This window comes from Alligator mississippiensis, chromosome 3 (assembly GCF_030867095.1).
Source record: "Alligator mississippiensis isolate rAllMis1 chromosome 3, rAllMis1, whole genome shotgun sequence".
Taxonomy (NCBI): Eukaryota; Metazoa; Chordata; order Crocodylia; family Alligatoridae; genus Alligator; species Alligator mississippiensis.
Genome location: NC_081826.1, coordinates 1,137,356 through 1,160,370, shown reverse-complemented (window position 1 = coordinate 1,160,370; position 23,015 = coordinate 1,137,356). Strand labels below are relative to the sequence as shown.

The 23,015-nt window shown below is 57.3% G+C and overlaps 1 protein-coding gene across 3 annotated transcripts in view; it reads right to left on the bottom strand.

The window, feature by feature from the left end:
- MROH1 (maestro heat like repeat family member 1) overlaps positions 1–23,015 on the bottom strand; it is a 75,621-nt gene that overhangs the window by 47,127 nt on the left and 5,479 nt on the right. For all 3 annotated transcript variants that reach the window (XM_059723621.1, XM_059723622.1, XM_059723623.1), the window contains exons 3-12: positions 22,533–22,664; positions 21,421–21,583; positions 20,009–20,107; positions 11,366–11,517; positions 10,520–10,660; positions 9,662–9,754; positions 4,391–4,469; positions 2,757–2,870; positions 1,502–1,575; positions 875–994 (exon numbers count right to left, since the gene is read on the bottom strand). In XM_059723621.1, coding sequence (XP_059579604.1) covers positions 875–994; positions 1,502–1,575; positions 2,757–2,870; positions 4,391–4,469; positions 9,662–9,754; positions 10,520–10,660; positions 11,366–11,517; positions 20,009–20,107; positions 21,421–21,583; positions 22,533–22,664 — 1,167 coding nt within the window. The remainder of the gene's footprint in view (positions 1–874; positions 995–1,501; positions 1,576–2,756; positions 2,871–4,390; positions 4,470–9,661; positions 9,755–10,519; positions 10,661–11,365; positions 11,518–20,008; positions 20,108–21,420; positions 21,584–22,532; positions 22,665–23,015) is intronic.

The window sequence follows — 23,015 nt, the reverse complement described above, 5'->3', positions numbered from 1 at the left end:
GGAAGGGAAAGGCCTGTTGCTGCCCCAGCCCCCATCTCCAGGGGAGCAAACGGGAACGCTGAGCACAAGGAGCACCCGCATCTCCTGGGTCCAGCCTGCTGCTGGGGCTGGGTTCTCCGGCAAGCCCCACCTGTGCTCCAGGAGAAGCCTCTGGAGGAGGCACTTGTGCAGCACCTCCAAAGGGGCCTGGCAAGGAACCTGGGCCCAAGTAACCGAGCCCAGGCTCAGGCCTGCAAGGAGTGAGCCTGGCCCAGCATTGGTCTCTAGCAGGAGACCAAGGCTTAGGTCTGTGGCTGTTCCATGAAGCTGGAGGCTGGGGCAGCAGGGAGCAGCTGTCAACTCCTACCTCTGCCCCCACCCGGCTGCCTCAGAGCCCGTGACAGGAGCAGCACTCGCTGAGCAAGACTTCAGTCTGCGTGCGAGGGACCGAAGCACAGCTACGGTCCCGGTGCCATTGCATGCACAAGCTCCCCAGGCTTTTTGCAGCACCAGAGCAGGCTGCAACAGAGCCCAGCGCAGCCTGCAGCACTGGTCCAGGCGAGATGCCGTTTGCACCCAGAGGGGCAGCCAGTAGAGACTAGATCCCTGCATCCCTCTGGCTCGGGCCCCCACAAGCAGCTCTTGTCCCTAGGGCGCAGGTGCAGCTGCCACCTGCTTCTGCTCCTGGATGGTGCCTTTCTTCAGGCATTCACATCACAGCCAGGTGCACTTCCTAGTGCTGGGAATGAAAGTCTGCTGCTGAAGCTGAAGCTGGAGCCAGCCCCCCAGAACAAGGACCAGAGTAGACAAGGAGTGATGCCATCTCATGGGGCTGGCACTGCCTGATCTAGAAGGACAAGAACCCACATTACCAGCGCTCTGCCGCAAGTCTTACCGTGTCCAGGGGCAGGGCGCATTGGCGGAGGATGTACTCCATCATGGCTTCGCCGCCTGCCTGCTCCAGGTAGCCGTGGTGAGCCATCGCACTGATCACCTGCACCACAGCCCGCTTCACCTGTGGGGAGGCAAGAGTAGGGGGGGGAAGGGGAACACTCCCCAGCAGCTCCCGAGAAGGGAGCGGAGCCAGGGGCTGGCGTGGCACTTCCCAAGCTAATGGCACCCCTTGCCTTTCCTGCAGCACCAGCCAGGGTGCTGTAGTCGGGGGTTGCAGCACTCCGGAGACAGGGGCTCCCCAGCACTTGCCTACATGCAGCCCTACGGCCAGCACTGTGCTGCAGAGCGGGCAACCAGCCCCTGCCAGGAGGGGAGGGACAGGGGACCAAGGTCACAAGAGGCTTTAGGGTTCCCCTGATCCTCTAAGACTGAGGCAAGTCACTGGGGTGGAAACAGTGAGAGCTCAAAGGGATCCAAAGGAGAGTGAAGGTGCAGGGAGAGCGTCCCTAGCATGTGCCAAGGGGAAGGCAGCCCAAGAGTGCCGGGCACGTGCGTGAGCGCAGGGCAAGAGGCAGATCAGTTCCCACCCCCGGGACCCCTGTTCTGGGGCTGGCAGGAGCCCCATTACCTTGTCACTGCTGTCCTGCAGAGGGAGCTTCATGGACGAGAGAATAAAGGGCTTTTTGATCTCCATCTGGGAGGCTGGAAGAGACAACAATGGTTCCAGCAGCTCCTCACGACCTTCCTGCCCTGCCACAGAGATGCTCAGAGCCCTGCGGGACCTTTGGAGGGCTCCAGCTATCCGCTGCCAGTACTGACCACCCGCACGGCCTGGGAGCTCGCCTCCCTGCCCCAGCAGCTGAAGGGAAGCTGGCTTCTTTTTTTCTCCCCCCTCCAACAGCCACCAATGCACAGTGGAACGAACGCTCCTCGATCCCGGTGCCTCCCCCCAGCAGAGAAGATACCATGGGTGGGGGCAGCAGGACCAGCCGGTGCTCTCAGAGACGAGATCTAACCTCAGGCCCGAGCGCAGCCAGACATGTAGGGCACAGCCCCTGCTCTGCCACGAGCAGGCCAGGGAGCAGCAGTCTGTTCCTCAGAATGGCAACAGAAGCAACCACGCTGCAAGGAAGCTTTGAGCAAGCCCTGGGGGAAGTCTTTATCCTAGGACAGGCCTGCTCAGATGCGACTCACGGCTTCTCTGCGCTGTCAGGGAACCACCGATGCAGCAGGTCGAGGCCGGTCCAGGGGAGCACATCAGGGCCTCTCTTGGATGTGTGCACGGCATGATGCCATAACAGACGGATGAACTAGCTCAGGGCTGGCGGCAGGACAGTGCTCTGCCCAGACTGACAGCTCTGGGAGTGCCAGGGTCTAAATCAGCCCAGCCAGAGCCCTGTGCTCCCCTGCTCCCAGTGCTACAGCCTGCAGTGCAGAGATGCCCTCGGGCCCAACAACCCTGAAGCCAAAACAGCCCATGCTAGCCGTCAGCCAGGCCAGCAACCAAGCTTCAACATCAGCTCATTGGCTTGTCTTGCTCAGACGTGCCTACATGCGCAGACACCAGGAGCAACAGGTGTCTATATGCCAGGCAGGGGGGAAGGAGAAGGTGAAGAGTAAAGCTTCCTGGGGCCCTCGCCAGCGGGGAAACCACTGTTTCCTCAGCACTGTCAGCCTACAGACGGCCAGTAGCTTTGCTCCCTGGTTCCAGGCCAAGCCATCGGCTGCACAACAGCCCTAAGCTTCCCGTTTCATGTCCAAAAGACCTTGCCCACGCACAGGACAGTCGCAGGACCAGCCCGAGGCATCATAGGGGTTGGCTCAGCCAGCATGAGGCCTCAGTCCTCCGATCAGACACACACGGCTTAGCCCATGGTACTCACCAGCACAGTTGATGATCTGCCGCATGATGAGGAGCGTCCCCACCCGGACTCTCTCGTTGCTGTTCTCCAGCTTGGGAAGCAGGAAGACGAGGACGCGGTCGGGGAAGGAACAGGCTGCGGGAGACCGGACTGGCTGTTACGGACACTCCTGGCTCGTGGAGTGGGCTGCAGCCTAACAAGGCTGGCAGCTGCTCGATTCAGACAGCTGCAGCCGATGGGCTCAGAGCTGCAACGATGCAGCCTGCTATGGGCAGCACAGAGCCCTGCCGGCCAGGTCGTGTCTTGGGGCAGCTTTGCCCAAGTGGAACATGTGGTACATGTCCTAGGCCACATCAGATGCATGCCCACTGCCTCCCATCCAGGGGCCAATAATGCAGAGGATGCTGCCAACAGGTGTGTGCAATGTCCTCTGCACAGAGCAGTGCATGAACAGGGATGGGGGAAGGGGAGGTGTTGCACTTGGGGGCCTCGACTTGGTTATAACTTCATTTGGCCAGAGCTCTGTGCAAGTGTCTCCTTCTCTTTCCCCCTGGCAGTGGAGGGGGGTCAGAAAGCCCAGTCTGGCACGTGCTGCCTTCTGCGGAGGATGTCAGAGTAACGTCCTACAGGGAAGGATCAGGCATGGCATCTCAGATCAGTGCTGCTACGGGCCTAAGACATTACTCGGAACATGCCGCAGCTCACGGCTTCCCCGGGCACGAGCATCAGGAAGGAAGAGTCGCCCGGCAGTGACACGAGCCTCTCGGCTACTGCCGCTTCGCTGGCAAAGCCACAAGCTTCCTCTAGAGGCAGATTCATTAGCAAGAGGGGCTTTGCAGAGCCAGGAACGCGGGGCTCTGCTCTCCGAGGCCCCGTTCCCAGAGGAGGGCCACGCGAGCTGGAAAGCGCTGTCCGGGGCCTGGGCTACACTGCGGAGCTTGGCCAGCGAAGCTTGCACTGCACACCCCTCCCCATACCCTGTGCAGCTCAGTCAGCAGCCCGCCCTGGGGCACGTGCTGCAGCGGGCTCCTTGCCCGGGGCGAGTCAGGAGCTGCCGTGACTCAGCCAAGTCACCCTGCACAGCCTGAACCGTTGCAGTGACATTTTTTGGGGGCGGGGGGAGGGGAGGGGGATGACAAATTCAGCAGCCCCAAGTGCTGGTTCAGCAAGCTCCAGGTTTCTCTACTGATTTACAGCAGTGCAGCACCAAGGGTCACCAGGCACCTGAGCTGAGTCAGGCATCCCAGAGAGCACATGATGCCCGTGTGCCCGCTTCCTACGCCATCCGGGAGCTGCGGGTTCCTAGCCAGGAAGGGAACGCAGCTACTTGGGGCAGCCCGGCAGCACAGCTGGACTCGCTCCAAATTCACACTGCATTTCTTAACCCCACAGGGCCCAGGAGCAGAGGAGAGTTTCACAGCCAGCCCCACCGTAAGCCAGCAGCCAGGACTGTACATTCACTACAGAGGCTCACACACCGAGTCCGCCACCGGACTGGCTGGGAACAGGTCCGGAGTCGTCTTTCAGACAAGGAGACTCCAATGTGACCTGTGCTTCCAGGAGGAAGCCGAGTCTCCGAGTACCCAAGCCCCCAGCCAGCAGTAGAAGGCAGCAGGACAGACTGCAGAGACCCTGCCTTTGCCCTCAGCCCTTACCCAGAACGGTGAAGCAGCGCAGCACCTCGGTGTGATTCTTCACCATGAGCGGGACGGAGGGGTCTGCAGGGGCACAGATCTGTGTGGAGAAGCAAGCGGTGAGATGGGAAGGGACCAGCACCGGCTGCGACAAACCCCGTGAGCAGAACTCAGGCTTGGCGTTGGTGGGAAGGCTGGTGCTCTGGACCCGTCCCCTTTCCGAGGCACGTTAAGTGCAGTGTTTCCACAGTCAGGGCACATCTGATGGGCAAAGGGCAGCTGCCGAAGCACAAGGGATCAGCCGGGTCCTGGGGCTGGCGTCCCTTTCAAGAGGCAGAATCGGAGCAGGAGTCGTCTCTACTACAGCCTGCTTTAATACCACATCTGCAACGTGTATGTGGACCTGCACGCCCCCTCCACCCCAAGCGCTCTGCAGTCTGCAGTCTTATCTATACTCAGAATAGGAGTGGGACTCTTTGGGGGCCACAGCTCTGCTCTGTGTTTGGCTCTGGCTGATCACAGAATCCTAAAGCCCTGGGACGGGCAGGGAGCTGCTGGGGTCACGTCTAGTCCAAGCCCAGCCTGGGGCAGGATCCGCCCCGTTCCAAACCCATCCAGACAAACCCCGTGTCCGACCTCAGCGCCACACAACACAGTCACCCCTGACCGTCCCAGGCACCACCCCTGCCCGTAGAAGAGCAGGGGGGGCTGCGGCCACCAATATCCTTCTATAAAAGGTAGTAGATATACGCTGCAGAGACCACAGGCAGAGGCTGTGCCCCCGCTGCAGAGGAAGGTAAACCCCCACAATCTGCACCAGTCTGAGCAGGGGGTAAAATCCCTTCCTGCCCCAGTGCAGCATCAGACTGAGCCTCAGTGCAGGGGCAAGACCCTCACAATTTCATAGCAGGTAGGGCTGGAAGGGACCTGAGCAGATCATCACGTCCAACCCCCTGCCATGGGCAGGAAAGAGTACTGCGGTCAAATGATCCCAGCAAAGCGTTCGTCCAGTTTCCTCTTAAAGACCCCCTGGGTAGGAGCCAGCACCACTTCTCCTGGAAGTTGGTTCCAGATCCTAGCCACCCTGACAGCGAAGTAAGGCTTCCTGATGTCTAGTCTGAATCTGCTCTCCATCAACTTATGGCCGTTATTCTTCATTACTCCTGGTAGTGCTCGGGGGAACAGGGACTCTCCCATTCCCCACTGGTCCCCCTTCGCCAGTTTGTAGACAGCCACCAGATCCCCCCTCAGCCTTCTCTTGTGAAGGCTGAACAGGTTCAGGTCCCGTCGCCTCTCCTCGTAGGGCCTGTCCTGCTGCCCCCGATCATGTGGGTGGCCTCCTCTGGACCCTCTCCATGCTGTCCACATCCCTCCTGAAGTGCGGCGCCCAGACCTGGACGCAGTACTGCAACTGCGGCCTGACCAGTGTCGCACAGAGGGGGAGGATCACCTCCTTGGACCTGCTCGAGATGCATCTGTGGATGCACGACAAGGTATGGTTGGCCTTCCTGACCGCGTCCCCACACTGTCGGCCCATGTTCATTTTGGCATCAATAATGACTCCAAGATCCTTTTCTGTCTCTGCGCTGACGAGAAGGGAGTTCCCAGCCTGTAGGTCTGCTGCTGGGTCTTCCTCCCCAAGTGCAACACCTTGCACTTGTCGGTGTTGAGAACAGGATGGGTTCATCTGCCCACCCCTGTAACCTGTCCAAGTCTGATTGCAGCCTGTCCCTCCCTTCTAGCGTGCCCACATCCCCCACATCTTAGTGTCATCTGTGAATTTGAACAGGGTGCTTTTCACCCCCTCGTCCAAGTCGCTGACAAAGATGTTGAACAGTGCGGGCCCGAGGACCGAGCCCTGGGGAACCCCACTGCCCACAGCCCTCCAGGTCGAATAAGACCTGTCCACCACCACTCTCTAGGTGCGGCCCTCCAGCCAACTAGTGACCTATCCGACTGTGTTGGTGTCAACACCACAGTCCCCTAGTTTTTTTTAATGAGAATGAGGTGAGAGAGAGTGTCGAAGGCCTTCCTAAATCCAGAAAGACTACGTCCACTGCTACCCCTGGGTCTAAGGATTGTGTGACCTGGTCGCAGAAGGCACCAGGTTGGTCTGACAAGACCTGCCCCTAATGAACCCGTGTTGGTTGCCCCTAACCATGATCTCCCCGGCTGGCCCCTCGCAGATGTGCTCCTGCATAGTCTTCTCGAAGAGCTTCCCCAGGACCGAGGTAAGACTAACAGGCTTATAATTTCATGGGTCCTCCTTCCTCCCTTTTTTGAAAATGGGTTGGTCCCAGCAGGAGCACTGGCACAGCCCAGCCCCATCCCCAGTGCCTCTAGGGGAGACTTACATGCCCCTGACACATGGAGCAAAAGAGGGAGGGGGGCGTAAGCCTCCAACACAGCCCAGAAGCCTGGGAAGTCTCCACAACAGAGCACAGGCATCGTTGCACCCAGACCATCCCTTCCCAGTGGCTTTCCAGCCTCTCCTTGACACCTCCCGTGATGGAGGGTGCTGCGCCACTGGACCGGTCAGAGCCCCGCCAGCACACCCGTGCACTGCTCCGCACTGCCAAGTCAGGGCTCTGCTCTGCTCCCGATCCGGAGCTGTGCAAACTCTTCTCTTCCCTGATCTCAACTAGCAATGGTGACTGCAGGCTCTGGGGAGGGGACCGTTCTCCAACTCCAGCAGGGATGAGCAGCATTGCCCACAAGCTCAGGGCCATAAGAAACGGCCACTGGGCAGGACAAGCAGACTTGGCCAGAACGGCCTGCTTGTCAAGACCCGCTTCCAGAAGTCTAGAGCAGGGAATCGGCAACCTCTTCCTGCGACAGGCTGCAATGATCCAGCTCTGGTCCAAGGCAGGTGGGAGCTAGGGCCCGATCACTGCTGCCGCTTCTCCCCTCTGCCCAGATCCAATGTCTCTGCAGGCTGGATCCAATCCTGATGTAGAGCCAGCAGGTGCATTGCTATGGCACTGGATGGTTGTTCATTACCTCGTCGCCATCTGCCTCAAGAGGAAGCATCCCCTCTTCTTCTGCAGCAGATCTGGGGGATATCATTTCATTGACGTTCTAAGCCTCAGGTGCGGGCGTCTAGGACATTAAACATCTGCCTGTAGCTTGATGGGCCTCTCCTAACCAGAGCCACAGCAGCCAGCAGTGAGCGAGGAGTGCAGGGTTTGCAACGCAGCTGGCACGAGGAAGAGGGAGCAAAGCAGCACCCTTCGGGTCCCCCACCCTGCAGACACTCCACACAAGATGGCCAGAGTCCCTGCTCCTCTCGGCCCCACCATGAACATCCTGCACTCTCCAAAGTCAAGGCCCCCAAGTCTGCCCAAAGTGCCAGGCTGTGTTCAAGTCCCTCCGTCACTGACACCAAACCGAAATGAAAGCACAAATCAGCACATCCCATGTAGCCAGAGGACTCCCAGGTTTGGCCTCAGAGAGGACACGCTGGCGTCACCAGACTTGGGCTGACACTGGCATAAAGGGCTCTACCGCAGACAGGAAGAGGAACAAGTGGGAACGATGCTGCCCACGCAACTCACACAGGATCCAGCACGTGGATTCAGCAGAGGAAGTGGCACACGTGTGAGTGAAGCTCAGTTAGTTCCTCTGCTTCCCATGGGGAAGGCTTGCCTGGGTAGTCCAGGCCTGGGAACAGAAGCACCTGGTCCTCAAACAGGAGCAGCCCAAGCACTTCCAGTAGGATTCACTGAGCGTGGGATGCCACCAACGCGATGGGACACCTGGATGCCTCAAACGGCTGCCGGGACGCGAGTCTCTGCTCGTGACCCAGTAGCTGGGCTTGGCCCACGTGGCTGGATTCACACTCGGCGCTTTGCGATCACATCAGGCTTCCTCCACAAGCCGAGCACCGTGTGCTCTCATGAAGGAAACCCCACTGGAGACCGCAGCTAACCACACCAACCCAGCCAGAGCTGGCAGCACCAGGCTCCTTTGCAAGGGTGCTCCAACAGAAAAGCCACTCAAAACAGGCCTTTCTGCACCTTGCACTGTTATAACAGGTGGGCACGGCTCAGACCACAGAAGTGAAACTACTGGAGAGGCTCCTTGAACAGAGACCGCTGGCCCCCACCCCCTCACTCCGCTGTGGCCTCAGGCTGCCCGTGGCCTGCCATCCTGTGTTTTAGAAGAGCCGTCCTGAACTCACCTAGCATAAATTTTTCCTCCTGTCCACGAATAAGAGCCTGGGGCCTGCAGGCTGAGGAGATGTCAGCCCCAACGCACCAACTTGCTTTGCAACAGCAGCGTCCGGAGGTAGCTGAGCAAAGCCCCAGATCCCATGTATGGTGCTGAGAAACCAGGACGGCCACTGCGTCGTTACCGGGCTGGCAGGTCGAGGGCTATCACCAGCCTCCGCTAGCTCAGCACAAGGAATCAAAAAGCCCCTTTTGAGGGCTGCCAGCCAAGTGGCATGTGCTGGTTTGGGGCCTGCACTACACAATCTCTACCTGTAAAACCCTTCCAAGCCTAGCAGTCAGTGGGTCACCATCACACATTATGGTTCAAGGGGTACAGGAAGCAATTCTACCCCGCAGTCAGGCCGACACGGACCGTGGGGGGTTTGCCTTCCTCTGCTGCAGGGGGCACAGCCTTTTACTGGGTCTCTCGAGCATATTTAACAGCTTCTTGTCTTTGCAGCAGCAGACTAGGATGGTTTAGTCAGGGCTGGTCCTGCCTTAAGACATGATCTTGCGAGAGCCCGTCCAGCCCAACTGCTCCGAATCCAAGGACCTGTCCCCAGTCCCAGTGCAGAGCAGGGCTGAGACCCTCACGCAGCACGTCTGGGCCAGAAGCCAAGCCCAGAAGCTGCCCCTGTCGGGGGGACAGCCTCCCCGACCCCTGCCAGCATGACAGGCAATAGGAAGACTTTCTGTTAACAGTGGCACCGAGCCCCCTTCGCCCTAGCAGACGAGCACATATCTTGTTCTCCTGAAGCTCTCTTGACTTTGCTGATGACTCTCGACTCATCCCCACAGCCTGCAGTGGCCAGCTCAAGCTCCCCCCAGTAAACAGGGAGATGGCCTCGTTTAAAGGAAGCTTCCTCCCCGCCGTTGCCCCTGTGCAGGCTGGAGCCTGGGAAGGTCATTCTGTGAGCTGGCAGGAGGTTATGGTGCTCTCTGACCTCAACCCCAGGATCACGAACACACTCCAGCCCCTTTCTAGAGGAGCCAGTCAATGCACGCCCTGTAGCTCTGCACCCCCTTCCAGCTCCCAGTGCAGGGTTCACTGTCTTGCTTGCTCCACACTTCAAGTCCTCACCTGGGGATGCAGCGCGCTCAGGAGTGCGTCCAGTTGTGTGTCCAGAGTACGGCTGCCAATGTTGACAGAAGCCTCCAGGATCTGGCACAAGCTCTGCTCAATGAGACATTACAAAAGGTGCTGTTAGCAGTGGGAAGAGGAACTACACCACGAGATGGGTAGTTAGAATGGGCTGGCCAGTGAACTGGTACATGCCAGCCTGGCGGAAAGGGCACAGGGGCTGCAGGTAAAAGCCAACCTGGTGCTGGGGGAAGAGCAGAGCTGAGGCTCCCAGAGCACCCCCACCACCTCCTACAGTGATCTTGGGGTAAGGATTTGCAGCAAAGGAGGCTCAGGTTAGATAGTAGGAAGCACTTTCTGACTAGGAGGATAGTAAAGCACAGGAACAGGCTACCCAGAGAACTGGTGGACTCTCCATCCTTGGAGGTTTTGAAGACCCGGCTAGACAAAGCCTTGGCTGGGATGATGTAGCTGGGGCTGGTCCTGCTTTGAGCAGGGGTTGGACTAGATGCGACTCCCTGAGGTCCTCTCACACCCTCATTCTCCGAGAGCAGCTCCTGTGCACAGGACCAGGCATCAGGGACCAGGCATGAGATGGGACTCAGCAGTGGGAAGCTAAGCTAAGCTTTGGGACCGTTCCTCTGCTGCTAGAACCCAACAGTCCAGCCCATGCTGGTCAGACTGGGAAGGCCCAGCAAGAGAGGGCCAGGGAGCAGCAGGGCTGTCAGACCCCGGCAGCACAAGCCAGGTGACGCAGGGCCCTCCGAGGCCTCCCCCAGCACTCCAACAAGCACCAAGGAGCCAGTGGGCCCAAAGATGCCCCGTGGGACTAGGGGAGCCGTGTGTGCAGCTGCTGACCTTGGACACGTAGAAGGTCTCCCCGTGCTTCTTGTAGAGGGCGAGAATCCCTGGGATGAGTCTAGGGAGCTGCTCCTCCAGCTTATCGCCGGGCATCAGGTAACTCATGGGTCCGAGAGCCTCCACGACCGCCAGCCTCAGCTGCAGGAAAGCAAAGAGACCCTGCACCAACCAGGCCTCACAGAGCACCCCCCACCCTAGTAAAGGACTCCTTAGCCAGGGGGTCTCCATGGCTTTGCTCCGAGGGCCTTACAAGCTCCCAGCCCTGTTCCATCTGGTCCTAGCGAGCGGGCCAGGCCTACAGCCACTGCCCCCATCCCCTCAGGAGAGCCGCAGCTTTCCTTCCCCACACCTCTCCCCCACGCCATGGAGTGCAGTCCCCACAGTCAGTCTTTTCCTTTGTGCGCTGAAGACACATGGTGCTAACAGGCATCTAGAGCGAGTGGAAGTGGGGCCAGGACATCTCGCTGCAAACCCAGCTACCAGCTTGTGCAGTTTCTTACGCTGCAACAGGGGAGCTGCCTGCCTTCCTTACACACGCGCACGCACACCCCTCCAATACCACGGGAACCTCCCTGAGCTCACAAGTGCTGTCCAGCAAGTTCCCTACTCAACTCCTCTAAGGAGAAGAGGCAACTGCTGTGCCCAGGGAGGACAACAGCCGTGCCGTCACGGCCGACGAGGAGCCATGCTCTTAAGGTGCGGATGCTGGAGAGCACCCACAGGGAAGGGGGCCAGGCCAAGCCCTGCCACAAGCAGTGGGAGGCCCAGTCCCATGAGGATGCACAGATTCAAGGGCATCTCCCTCCCCCGCCCCCACCGTGAGAACAAGCAGCACAGCGGCACCTTGGCCTCCCGGCTCTGCAGCCAGCTGTTGAAGAGCACGTCGTAGGCGCTGAAGATCTCGTTGGAGAAGGTGTCCTTCCTCACGGTCGGGTCGGGGGCTTTGTCCAGGTTGGCCAGGTACTCCTGAATGCTCTCGCTGAAGTGCTGCAGGGCTGCAAGGCAGAGGCGCGTGCAGTCAGTTCCACATGCACGGGGCGAGCACTAGAAGCACACAGGAGGCCTTCTGGGGAGTGCAAGGGACCACGCCACCGAGAAACACTGGAGTCTCCTGGTACGGAGGCTGCTCTCATCATGAGGCCTGTGGGTTTTCCCTAGCCCCGACAGTCCCTGGGGGAGGTGGGCAGATGTCATGTTTCCACGATACTTTTACCTGGTCCCTTCTACCCATGTTTAAGAGCAACCTTGCTATCTTAGTGTTGGTAACTCCAGAGCCCACGCTGGCTCAGAATTAGGGAGGTCCGTAACTATGGTGTAGCTCCTGCCCTAGCAAGCTTGGCATCCCTCTCGGCTTCTAGCTGGGGAGTAGAGCCAATCACCCTGGATGTTCCCCATATAACAGGGCCCAGGGAGACCCGAGGGATGGGCAGGACGGACTGCACAGGGAGGAGGGAGGAAGACGGGGGAGACTCGGAAACTAAGCGATGCTGCGGACTAGCTGGACAGGAGAAGGTCACCTCTATGCTCAGCTGACTGCGCATGTGGCTGCGACGGGTGCAGTCATGCGTTTTATTCCTTTAAGCTGCAGCATCCATGTCTGCACAGGCTTTGACCCTGGCTAGCTAGTTTTGTCCTTGGCTAGCAAGTGTTGCCATTTGAAGCCCCATCTTCCCATCTTTAAGGTGGGGAAAGCCTCAAGCAGGAATGACTTGTGAGCAGAGGTGCAGCCAAGGCCCGGGGACGTCCCCGGCAGCGCGCTTCAGGACTTATCCCTTCCGTCTAAGCGCCCAAGACAAAGTCTGCTCCACAGTGGCATCTCCCCCAGGCACCAGGCTGTGGCTAGGACTTCCGTCACAGCCAGCTCAAGTCCGTTCCAGTCACCGAACGGAGCAAGAGGAGATGGACGTCTCCGCTTCCTGAATTTGCTACGAAAACCAAGGACAACTTCAGTCCCAGCTCGGAGTACAGCACAGGGTCTCAGGGAATCACAGACATGAGGGTGTGAAGGATGCTCAGGAGGTTACATCTAGTCCAACCCCTGCTCCAAGCAGGACCAGCCCCAACTCTATCATCCCAGCCAGGGCTTTGTCTACCCGGGTCTTAAAACCCCGCAAGGACGGAGACTCCACCACCTCTCTGGGGAGCCTGTTCCAGTGTTTTACTGCCCTCCTAGCGAGAAAGTTTTTCCTAATATCTAACCTAAACTACACTTGCTGCAACGTGAGACCTTTGCTCCTTGTTCTGTTGAGGCTCCCAGCTAGGGGCTTTATCCAAGACAAGTTTCAAAAGTCTGACAGACTGCTCAGCATGAGCCAGGCCACACTTGAAAAGGAGTTGAAGGTAAAATGGCTGTCTGCCTGGTGGGCAAAGACTCGGCACACACCGTACGGCAGCCCAGGCCAGGCTGGCACTGCCTCTGCTCTCAGCCCGGAGAGGAGAGCTCAGGGAAGCATCACCCCTTTCCTCCCATGCACTCATTTAACACCCCCAGCAGTGGTGGGAGATGAGCGAGCAGTGTCAAGTGTGGTCAGTCGCAACTTAACCCCGCAGCCAGCCCGCGGCGGGGTCGAGAGCTGGATAAACCAGCCTCTTCAACAGGCACTCGTACGGGTAAAGGAACATCCAAGGGCCAGATGCCTCCTTACAGAAAACTTCTTCCAGCCACTTGAGCCTGTGCTGCCCGGCGCTGGACACTCAGCTGGCTCCTTACAGCGCGACCCAGCTAGAAACCTGACTGCTTCCAGGTCTCAGCCTGCCCCGTAACCGGTCTCCTTCCAAACCTGTAAAGCCGGAAGCAATTTCTGAAGAGCTGCCAAGTGGGGATGACCGCTGGGCTGACTTGAGTGCAGCTGCAGCATTTGCTTCTCAAGGAAATGCAAATAAGTATTTTAAAGACTCAAATTTACTCTTGGGGGTGGGGAAGAAACTACCTTGAATCCAGGTGTAGCACCTGGAATAAGGCCTGCTGAGCAGCTGTGGCTCTTGGGGCAGAATTCACCAGATTTGACACGGCGGCATCCACATTTTTAAGCCAAAGCAATTTTTGGCAGAGACCGAAGCCTTCTCCCCACCTGAGCATCCAGGGGAGATGAAGGGTGTTAGACTGGATTAGGAGGCCTGCCTATAGGATCACAGAAAAGAAAATCCTTTCCAAGTCTAATGAGATCTATTCTACCCCCTGCTCAAGGCAGAATAATCCTCAACTAACCTCTCCGGCCAGTGTCTGTGTCTAGCCAACCTGCTCGTAGAAATCCTCGGGGATGGAGACGCCACCGCTCCTCCAGGCCAGTGCTTGGCCACCCTCAAAGTAAGAAAGCTCTTCAACTCCAGAATAAATGTCCCCTGCTCCAACCTAAACTGAACATTACTCCTAGTCCTGTCACAGAATCACAGACAGCCGTGGGGCTGGCAGGGACCTCAGGAGGTCACAGCTAGTCCACCCCCTGCTCCAAGCAGGACCAGCCTCAGTTACATCAGCTCAGCCAAGGATTTGTCTACCCAGGTCTTCAAAACCTTCAAGGACAGAGAGTCCACCACCTCTCTGGGTAACCTGTTCCGTGCTTTACTATGCTCCTGGTGAGAAAGATTTCCTAATATCCAACCTCAACTTTCCTCACTGCAACTGGAGCCCATTGCTCCTTATTGTTACCTACCACCACTGAGAACAGCCCAGCTCCATCCTCTTTGCAACCCCCCTGCAGGGACTTGAAGGATGCTCTGCAAACCCCTCCGTCTTCTCTCGTGGCACCCCCAGGGCTCCGTTCTCGGACCTGTACTCTTTAATGTCTTCAGAAACAGTCTGGATACTGGTGTCAACAGCAGACTGGCCAAGTTCGTTGACGACACCAAACTTTGGGGAAAAGACTCCACACTTGAGGACAGGCTGGTGATCCAGGCCAACTTCAATAGGCTTGCAAGATGGGTGGATGAAAACCTGGTGGCATTCAATACGGAGAAATGCAAGGTGCTCCATCTGGGGAATAGAAAGCCACATCACACTTCCAGGCTCGGCAATGCTGCACTCGCTAGCACCACGACCAAAAGAGACTTGGGGGGTCATGACTGACCACAAGATGAACACGAGCCACCAATGCGATGTCACAGCTGGTAAAGCAAATAAAACTCTGGCTTACCTCTACCAATGCATCTCGAGCAAGACCCAGGATGTCATCCTCCCGCTGTACTCGGCCTTGGTGAGGCCACAGCTGGAGTACTGCATCCAATTCTGGGCTCCACGATTCAGGAAGGACGTGGAGAAGCTTGAGAGAGTCCAGAGGAAAGCCACGCGCATGATCAGAGGGCAGGAGAACAGAACTTATGAAGAGAGGCTGAGAGCCATGGGACTCTTCAGCCTGGAAAAGCGCAGGCTCAGGGGGACCGGGTGGCTGCTAGTAAGTACATCAGGATCTGGAGGAACACCAGTTCACCAGAGCACCCCAAGGGATGACAAGGTCCAACGGTCAAACTCCTGCAAGACCATTTCAGGCTGGACATAAGGAAGAACTTCTTTACTGACCAAGGCCTGGAACATACTGCCCCCGAGGCGGTGCAAGCACCTACTCTGGACACTTTCAAGAAATGTTCGGACGCTTATCTTGCTGGGATCGTTGGACCCCTGCTGACTTCCTGCCCCTGGGGCCGGGGGCTGGACTCAATGATCTTAGAGGGTCTCTCTGAGTCCTAATGTCTATGAAATCTGTGACATCTTCTGCAGACTGAATCAGCCATTCCCTCGGCCTGGAGAGAGACCCCTCAACAGCCCCAGATGCTAACTCCTAGCTAGATACTGAGCCACGGAGGACTTCCCCATTGACCACAATGATCCAGCCAGTTATGCATCCACTTTACAGTATTTCCAGACTCATAGACAAGAGCTGGAAGGGAGCTCGCGAGGTCACAACCAGTCCAACCCCCTGCTCCGAGCAGGACCAGCCCCAACTACATCATCCCAGCCAAGGCTTTGTCTACCTGGGTTTTCAAAACCTCCAAGGATGGAGATTACCACCTCTCTGGGGAGCCTGTTCCAGTGCTTCACCACCCTCCTAGTGAGAAAGTTTGTCCTAATATCCAACCTCAGCCTCCCTTGCTGTAACTTGAGCCCATTGCTCCTTGTCCTGCCATCTGCCCCCACTGAGACCAGCCCAGCTCCATCCTCTTTGCAGCCCCCCTGCAGGGAGGTGAAGGCTGCTGTTCAGTCCACCTCCATCTTCTCTTCTGCAGACTCAGTGATCCCAGTTCCCTCAGCCCCTCCTCACCAGTCCTGTCCCCCAGCCCCACAACCATTTCCATTCCCCTCCGCTGGACTCTCTCCAATGTGTCCACATCCTTTCTGTAGTGGGGCCCACAGCTGGACACAGGACTCCAGATGTGCCCTCCCCAGTGCCGAATAGAGGGGAAGAATCGCTGCCCTCCATCTGCTGGCAGCGCTCCTCCCAATGCAGCCCAGGATGCCGGTCGCCTTCTTGGCACCAAGGGCGCACTGCTGGATCCTGCTCAGCTTCTTGTCCCCTGTCCACCCCCCACCCCTGGTCCTTTTCTGCAGAGCTGCTGCCCAGCCCATCGGCCCCAGCCTTCACTGGTACATGGGATTGTTTCCTCCTCAGCGCAGGACTTTGCACTTGTCATTATTCACCTTCATCTAGTCCTTATTTCCATAGCTTGTTAATGAGAAAGTAACAGGAGTACAATCCCACCCACAGCTTTCCCTCCAATCCGCAGGGCCTTTTACCTCTTCATGAAGGGCAATCAGGTCGATCAGACACTACTTGCTCTTGATGAAGCCATGCTGGCTGTTCCCAACCACCTTGTTCTCCTCTAGGCACTTCAAGGTTTTTCTCCATTTCTCTGTAGAAAGTTATGTTTTCAGTTGCTTAACACTTTTAATTAGGAGGGGAAGCTCTGACATTTTGATGCAGCTGGCATCTGCAGCTGACGTCTGTCTCGAGAGGAGCCTGTTTTAAGCCAAAACAGTTTAGCTGTTTAAGAACGTGGCTATAAAGAAAAGTGATTTCTCCCTTTTAAAATAAAGCCTGCAGCCCTTGGAGACGTGCCCAAGCTTTGTGCAGGAACCTGAAGTTGAGCAGGACGAGGCATCAGGCAAGGTCAGGAAGCTAAGCTCCTGGCCTTTGGACAGTCTCCTCCTTCAGATGATTCATAGACCTGAGCTCAGCAGCTAAACCATGGAGGATCCTGCCTCAAAGCAGACGCTAATCCCTCGCCTCTGCTAAAGCTGCCTGGACTGCAGATGCCCCAGACCAGGGCCTTGGGGTGAGGGGTACTTTCCCCTGGAACCGCTGCTCGAGGTCAGAGCGGGACTGGGCACCGGACCAGAGGGCGACCGGCCGGCCAACCCCTGCTGCGAGCGCAGGGTGTTGCGCCCTCACCACCGCTCAGCACAGCAGAGGAAGGAACCGGCGACCGTGGGGAAAGAGAACAGGCTTGCAATAAATTGAGACGGTTTCTAATGCTCAGGAGACAACAGCTCTGAAGGGGCAGTAGGAACTGGGCCCCTTGCTTACGATGGTGCTTTTTGCTTAAAAGGGGTTGTGACCTGGTGCCTGTAATAGCAGGAAGGGGTCTGACCCAGGAGGTCACCTTCAGTCCTGCGTCCGTAGGGCTAGGCTAGGACACTGAGCGGAAGAGATGCGGGAGCTGAAGGGGCTGGGCACGAGGACAGCAGCTGCAACATGCCTGGTTGACGAGCAGTATTCAACATTGCGTTCGAGCACTGAACAGCATATGAAAACAGGCCTCCGTCGGCACACAAACCAAGCCCCACTCCGAACGCTACATTATACCATGTTCTCATGGGCTCCCTGTCATCGACTTTATATTGGGCAGTTCAAAGCAGCCTTGCTGCATGAGGCTGAGATGAATCCATGCTAATGGCAGCGCAAGGTCAGGAGTGCCCGGTAGTTCAGGGAGACAACAGGACAGCCGAGACCCAATGCCCCCAGCACAGAACTCTGCTCAACGCAGCACTTCCCGGGTTCAAAGCCCTGCTCCATCACAGTTACAGCTACAAGCGCTTCCCCCCTTCAGCATAAGGCTTCAGGCTATGCGCTGGGTGGCCAGAAGTGGGAACACACACGGCAACAACCTTGGGAAGTCTGGGGCAGTGCACAGGCCCCATCCTGCAGGGCAGCATCCAGGTGTCCTACGCACGGCAAGACCTTTTGTTCTTCTCCTGAAGTCTCCTGCCGCATTTGCCACCCACCTGCCACTTCTGCAAGGAGCGAGGCAGAGGCTGTCACCTCCAGAACCCTTAACTATCCCATCCAGCCCAGACAGTTCCATCCTGCCCAGGCACGCAGCTCAGCCCCACAGCATGACAGGCACGAGGCCCTTGATCCAGACCAGAAGCAAGCCAGCAGTCCCACCCAAACCTCGGGGCAGTCACATACACACTGGCCCAGCCACCTTCATATCCCAAGACAGGAATGCGGGACGGTCTTAGCAAGAGCTCACTGACTGCTCACAGGTAACTTTGGACCTCTCGCAGCTCATGGGCAGCACGGCACAAGCGCTTCGCCATGCTCAGCTATGGGCCACCTGCATCACCACCTCTGCTCCTTTCTGATGGCTCAGTGGTTGCGACTGGCAAGGCAACTCCTTCCTCAGCACCGACTATTCCACGACAGTGAGGCGCAGTGAAGTGGATACCTAAGGGACCTAAGGGAATCCCTTCCCTTCCTCACCAGCTTTACTAGAGGCATGCTCCCTGCATGAATAGCTTTGGGGCTCCCAGAGCAGAAGTGCTGGTCCACTGGACTGTGTTAAATTGAAAGCGATGATGATGCTGTAACATCTGCTGCAAGGCAAGGGAGTCTCTTGGGTGCCTGGTTAACCCGGCAAGTAGAGTCTGTTTGCAAGAGAAGAGCCACGGCTGAGCTCAGGTCACAGAAACCCACCCCCTGCAGCACAGGGAGATGCTGGAGAGCCTCCCACCGAGCACACTTAGGATGGACGCACAGCTCTGAGCTGCTACTTCACAGGCCGTGTGCTCAGATGGCAGCAAGGGGCATGGCATGAGCAGGCTGCCAGCACAGCAGGGCACGGAGATGAGGAGAGGTTGCGTCTGGCTATGCCTTTGAAGAGGCACCACGTGCTCCCCCGGTCTCCTCTGCCCACAGCTGGCTGAGGAAATGAAGCCATAAGCTCAGACATTAAACGAGACTGGTGGCATCATGCCCAGGTTCCCGAGACTAACCAATTCCAGCTGGACTTCAGCCTGCAAGGAGACAGCACTACAGCCTTGTAAGGCCCACCTGGGCCAGGCTGGGTACAAACACTGGCTCTCGGGCACTTGTGTTTGTCCCACGGTGGAAGAGAAGGCCTGAGAGGCGGCCAGCTCCTCATGGAGTCCAGGGGGACCCAGCACAGACGGACGACACCATCTACCCCAGGGGCTGCACGCTTGAAACTGCCAAGCCCCAGCCTGGGCTTTTATCCAGAGCCAAATCAACACCCCTGCCATCTGCTGCCCTCTCTAATGCAGCCCTTACACTTCACACAGAGGTTACTGAGGAGGGTGAACACCCCCCATAAAGTTACACACAATCTATTGAGGCGAGCGTTTTGCCAAAAACCCAGAACATTTAGTTTACCACCTCACTTAACCAGCAAGATGCTATGCACAAGAGAGCTCTACAGCCCGAGCCCAAGCCCAAGGCACTACTTTCGGAAGACATGAGCTGTAGCTTATAGTTCTCCTAAGTGCCTTGACCACTTTGGCATGCAACAGAAAGAAAACACTGGGAAATGTCAGTGCAGGGGTTCATTAGGATTGCAAACAGGCAGCTACTCACTGCCACCAAAGGACAGCAGACATCAGGGTTTGTAGCCTGTTGCTAGCAATGGCTTGAGGGAGACTGGAGGAAGAAGGTGCAGCCACGTACTGCAGGAGCTTTCTACTCCGGTGGATATGCACTAATGCCAGACCATCGTGCCAGTGTAGTCTCACACGCTCCCCCTCCAGCCCCAGCCAACACAGTGCTCTCGCAAGCCCCTAGAAACCCCCACCTGTTTGTCTATGGATGCTGTGACATGGCAGTGACAGCTGTTTCCTCCCAGCACCAGCTGGCTGGCAGCCTAACTGCTGGGTGGGTCAGCTGGGAACGAGGACCTTTGGGAATCTGCACTGGAAAACCAAAGTAGCAGATAGAGCCAGAATGCCAACATCAGCTGGAGGGGACACCCCTGGCTCAGTCGGCACTCCAGCACCCCGGGGAGCTGGTGCTCAGAGCACAAAGGCACTCAGCCCAGCAGGCAAATGCTGCATGCATCCGCTGCCAGCAACCTCAATATCCCATCCCAGTCCCCAGAGCTAGCCAGCCCTGTGGTCTGCAAGAGGTCAGCTCCCAGTCAGCCTCCCTGCCCTTCAGGCTGCTGAGCCCAGGCCAAAGCGAAAGCCAGTCTCGTCACAGGAGGAGGCAGAAGTGGTGCATTGCCCAGCTCACACTTCCCACGTGGTCAGTCAAGCCTTACCATAGCAGAACACAGACTTCATGTGGTCCTGTTTGGCCATCCCCAGCATCGGCAGCATGGTCCCAAGGATGGAGTTCAAGAAAGGCACCATCCCGAATACTAGTAGGAAAGAAGAAAAGAGAGAGTCGCAACTGGCTGGTGTGACCCCAGGCAGTGTCTGATCGTGGGGAGGAAGACTGTGTGAGAATCCATGTGCAAAGCGGACTGGACAACAGCTGCACAAGGTCCTTCAGTCAGTCCAACTCAAGCGCCTGACATTTCAAACACAAACCACGAATGCAACTGCAAGCAGTTCTGAACAAGAGCAGCAGGGATACCAGCTTGGGCAGCTCAGGACTACAGCTGGTCATCACTGCAGGGCCATGCACCCAAGGAAGAAGCACCCGGGGAGGTGCGCTCCACTGCAGTGGCAGACGGTCACCTCCAGAACCAGGGCTGCTCACAGCAAAGCAGTATCGCCAGCTGGGAGTGCACACCGATAGAAGAGCTGCCCGACTGCCACTCAGCGAGAGCTCTGTCCACAGCACAGGCTGCGAGACGGGACAGGGAAGAGGGGGTTGGCAGCAGTCACGTCTAGTTTCAGCACAGAGCAACTCCCAGACATGATGGGAACAGCATGCTGGGGGCTCAGCAGGCTGCATCTCTGCAGCAAGGGAGTCCTCGAGTTTGCAGATAGGGAGCTTAGGCAGGGTTAGGGGTCCTGACCAGCGGTGCAGCAAGTCAGCCACAGCAGCAGCTTGGGTCTCATCTTAGGGATGCTGCACAGCTGGATGCTCAGTCAGCTTCGAGCAACAACTGCAGAGCCCCCGACTCACAGACGGCCTTAGAGCAGCACATGCTGGGCTCAGATGGCACCAGGGCCAAAAGGCAGTAGCAGGCACTGCATCAGCTCATCTCCATGCACAAGCCCACAAACCCCTCAACACCTCTGGCAGTGGGTCTGTCATTCTGCAGTGACCTTGCACCTGCCTGCCAGCTCTAACAGCTTCCCCTGTCCCAAGCCAGCACAAAAGGACAGGATGAGTTCTGGAAAGCCACACTTCTGCCAGTGACTTGAGGCTTTGTCTCACCACCCACGTGGAGGGGAGGAACAGCAAGCAAGCAGTGCACACCAGTGCCACCGCCACCACCTGCATTTTAGCACACAACTTCTTGCTAGCACGGCTACTCCAGACATCAGGCTCTACAAAGCCCAGTGAAGTGAAGTCCAAGGGCTCCGCAGCCATGCCAAGCATGGTCACCTGTGCAGCGCCTGCTACACCATGGAAGTGACCAGGTTTGTACCTAGCCCGTTCCAGCTGGATTACTCCAAACCACCTGTGCAAGAGGTCTTGCCTTGGCTTTACTCCCAGTGCACAAAGTCTGCGCAGCTTATTGAATTTGGGGGAAAGAGTGGAGGAGCAGCTAATTACCGTTAGACACAGAGAGGTTTGCGAACGTCTGCATGATGAAGTAGTGTGGCAGGATCCCGGGCTGGAATTTGGTCAGCACCTCCTCCATCACTTTGTTGATGAAGCGCTGCCCCACTGCAACGAGGACATTGCTTGCTGCCTGCTGCCACTCATGGATTATTTCCTAAGCCAAACAAACCAGGGACAAGTTACCCAAAGCAGCCGCACATGAGCACCCCTGCAAAACGCTTCTACTCGCTGGGGACTAGAGCACTAGCACAGCACTTGCCCACAGCAGCTGGCCAGCCCTGGAAGCTGACAGGACAGACTATGCCAGTGGTTCTCAACCTTTTCAGACTCAAAGCCCCACTCAGAAAATTCCAGCTTTTAGTTATCCCTCAAGTTTTTGCCTATGGAAGAGCAGAGCAATTCTTGTGGCAAAAGCCTCAAGAGACCACAATGAAGCAGAAGGTTTTTAACATTATGAATTCCTATCTGAAATCCCTGGTTTTTCTTGTGACTCATGCCTGCATGCATAAGTACTAGTGCGGTGCCCCCGAGCAGCTTCGAAAGGATCTCAAGGCACCCGGGTTAAGTCACTGGACTATGCGCAAAGATAAGTAGGGGCAGAATCAGTCCCCAGGTAGGTGTGCATCCCAGACAGGTGTTCACCTTGTGTACACAACAGCGTGTGCAAATCCTGACAAGACTAGACGTTTAGACATGCAGGTCCGACTAGTGGGTTTCCCCTTTTTCTGCAGTTTCCATTTCTCCATTCCCCCCCAAAAGGGACAGAGACCCTCCCCCCCCAACACACACACACTCCCCTGCCCTCTTACATCACTTGATTACCCACGACTGTTAAGCAGATTAAGAAGGGAAACCCGCTGTCAGTTTTCGTCTCCTCACCCTCCCACACAGGGCACAACACACCTGCCGCCCCTGGGCTACCACGGACTCTTAGGCAGAGCAGAGAAGGGTGCAGGGGGAAGACTGGCCTGCCGAAAGGATGGCAAGGAGGAGACAAGGGGCAGCCGGACTCCCCCTGCCTGCAGGTCAGAGGCCTGAGAACATACAGCATAGGAAGCCTTGCAGAGGGAGCCCCAGACGAGGCCCCGGCTGGCAGCATTTACCTTTGACTTGGTCATTTCATTAGATGCCAGGAAGATAACCACCTTGGCGGTGCTCTTGTCCAGATGGGACATGTTATTCTTCACCACCGTTTCCATTGCCTTCAGGATGGTGACACGGTGCGGGTAAGCCAGCTGTGGGAAAAACAACGCACAGGAGTCTGTGGGACCCAACGAAAGCCCTGGAAGGCTCAGCAGCCCTTCCGGGGCTCAGTCTGCTAGGGCGCCTGCAGGAAGGCTGTGGCATATCCCCTTTCTACCTAATCTGCTGCGTGACAAGGCTCTGGCTGTGGGAAGAGTGGAACGTGCCAGCTCTGGCTTGCCTTTGTTGCTGACCCTGGCTGTGCTTCACTGCCAGCAGCTGAGTCAGACAGCCACTCGCGAGGGGCTCTCGTAGGCTTCTCCCTGTCACCAGGCCTGGGCCCTCCGCAGTACTCCCAGCCCAGCGGTCACGTTCCCCCAACCCAACCTGCACCTCTCGGCCAG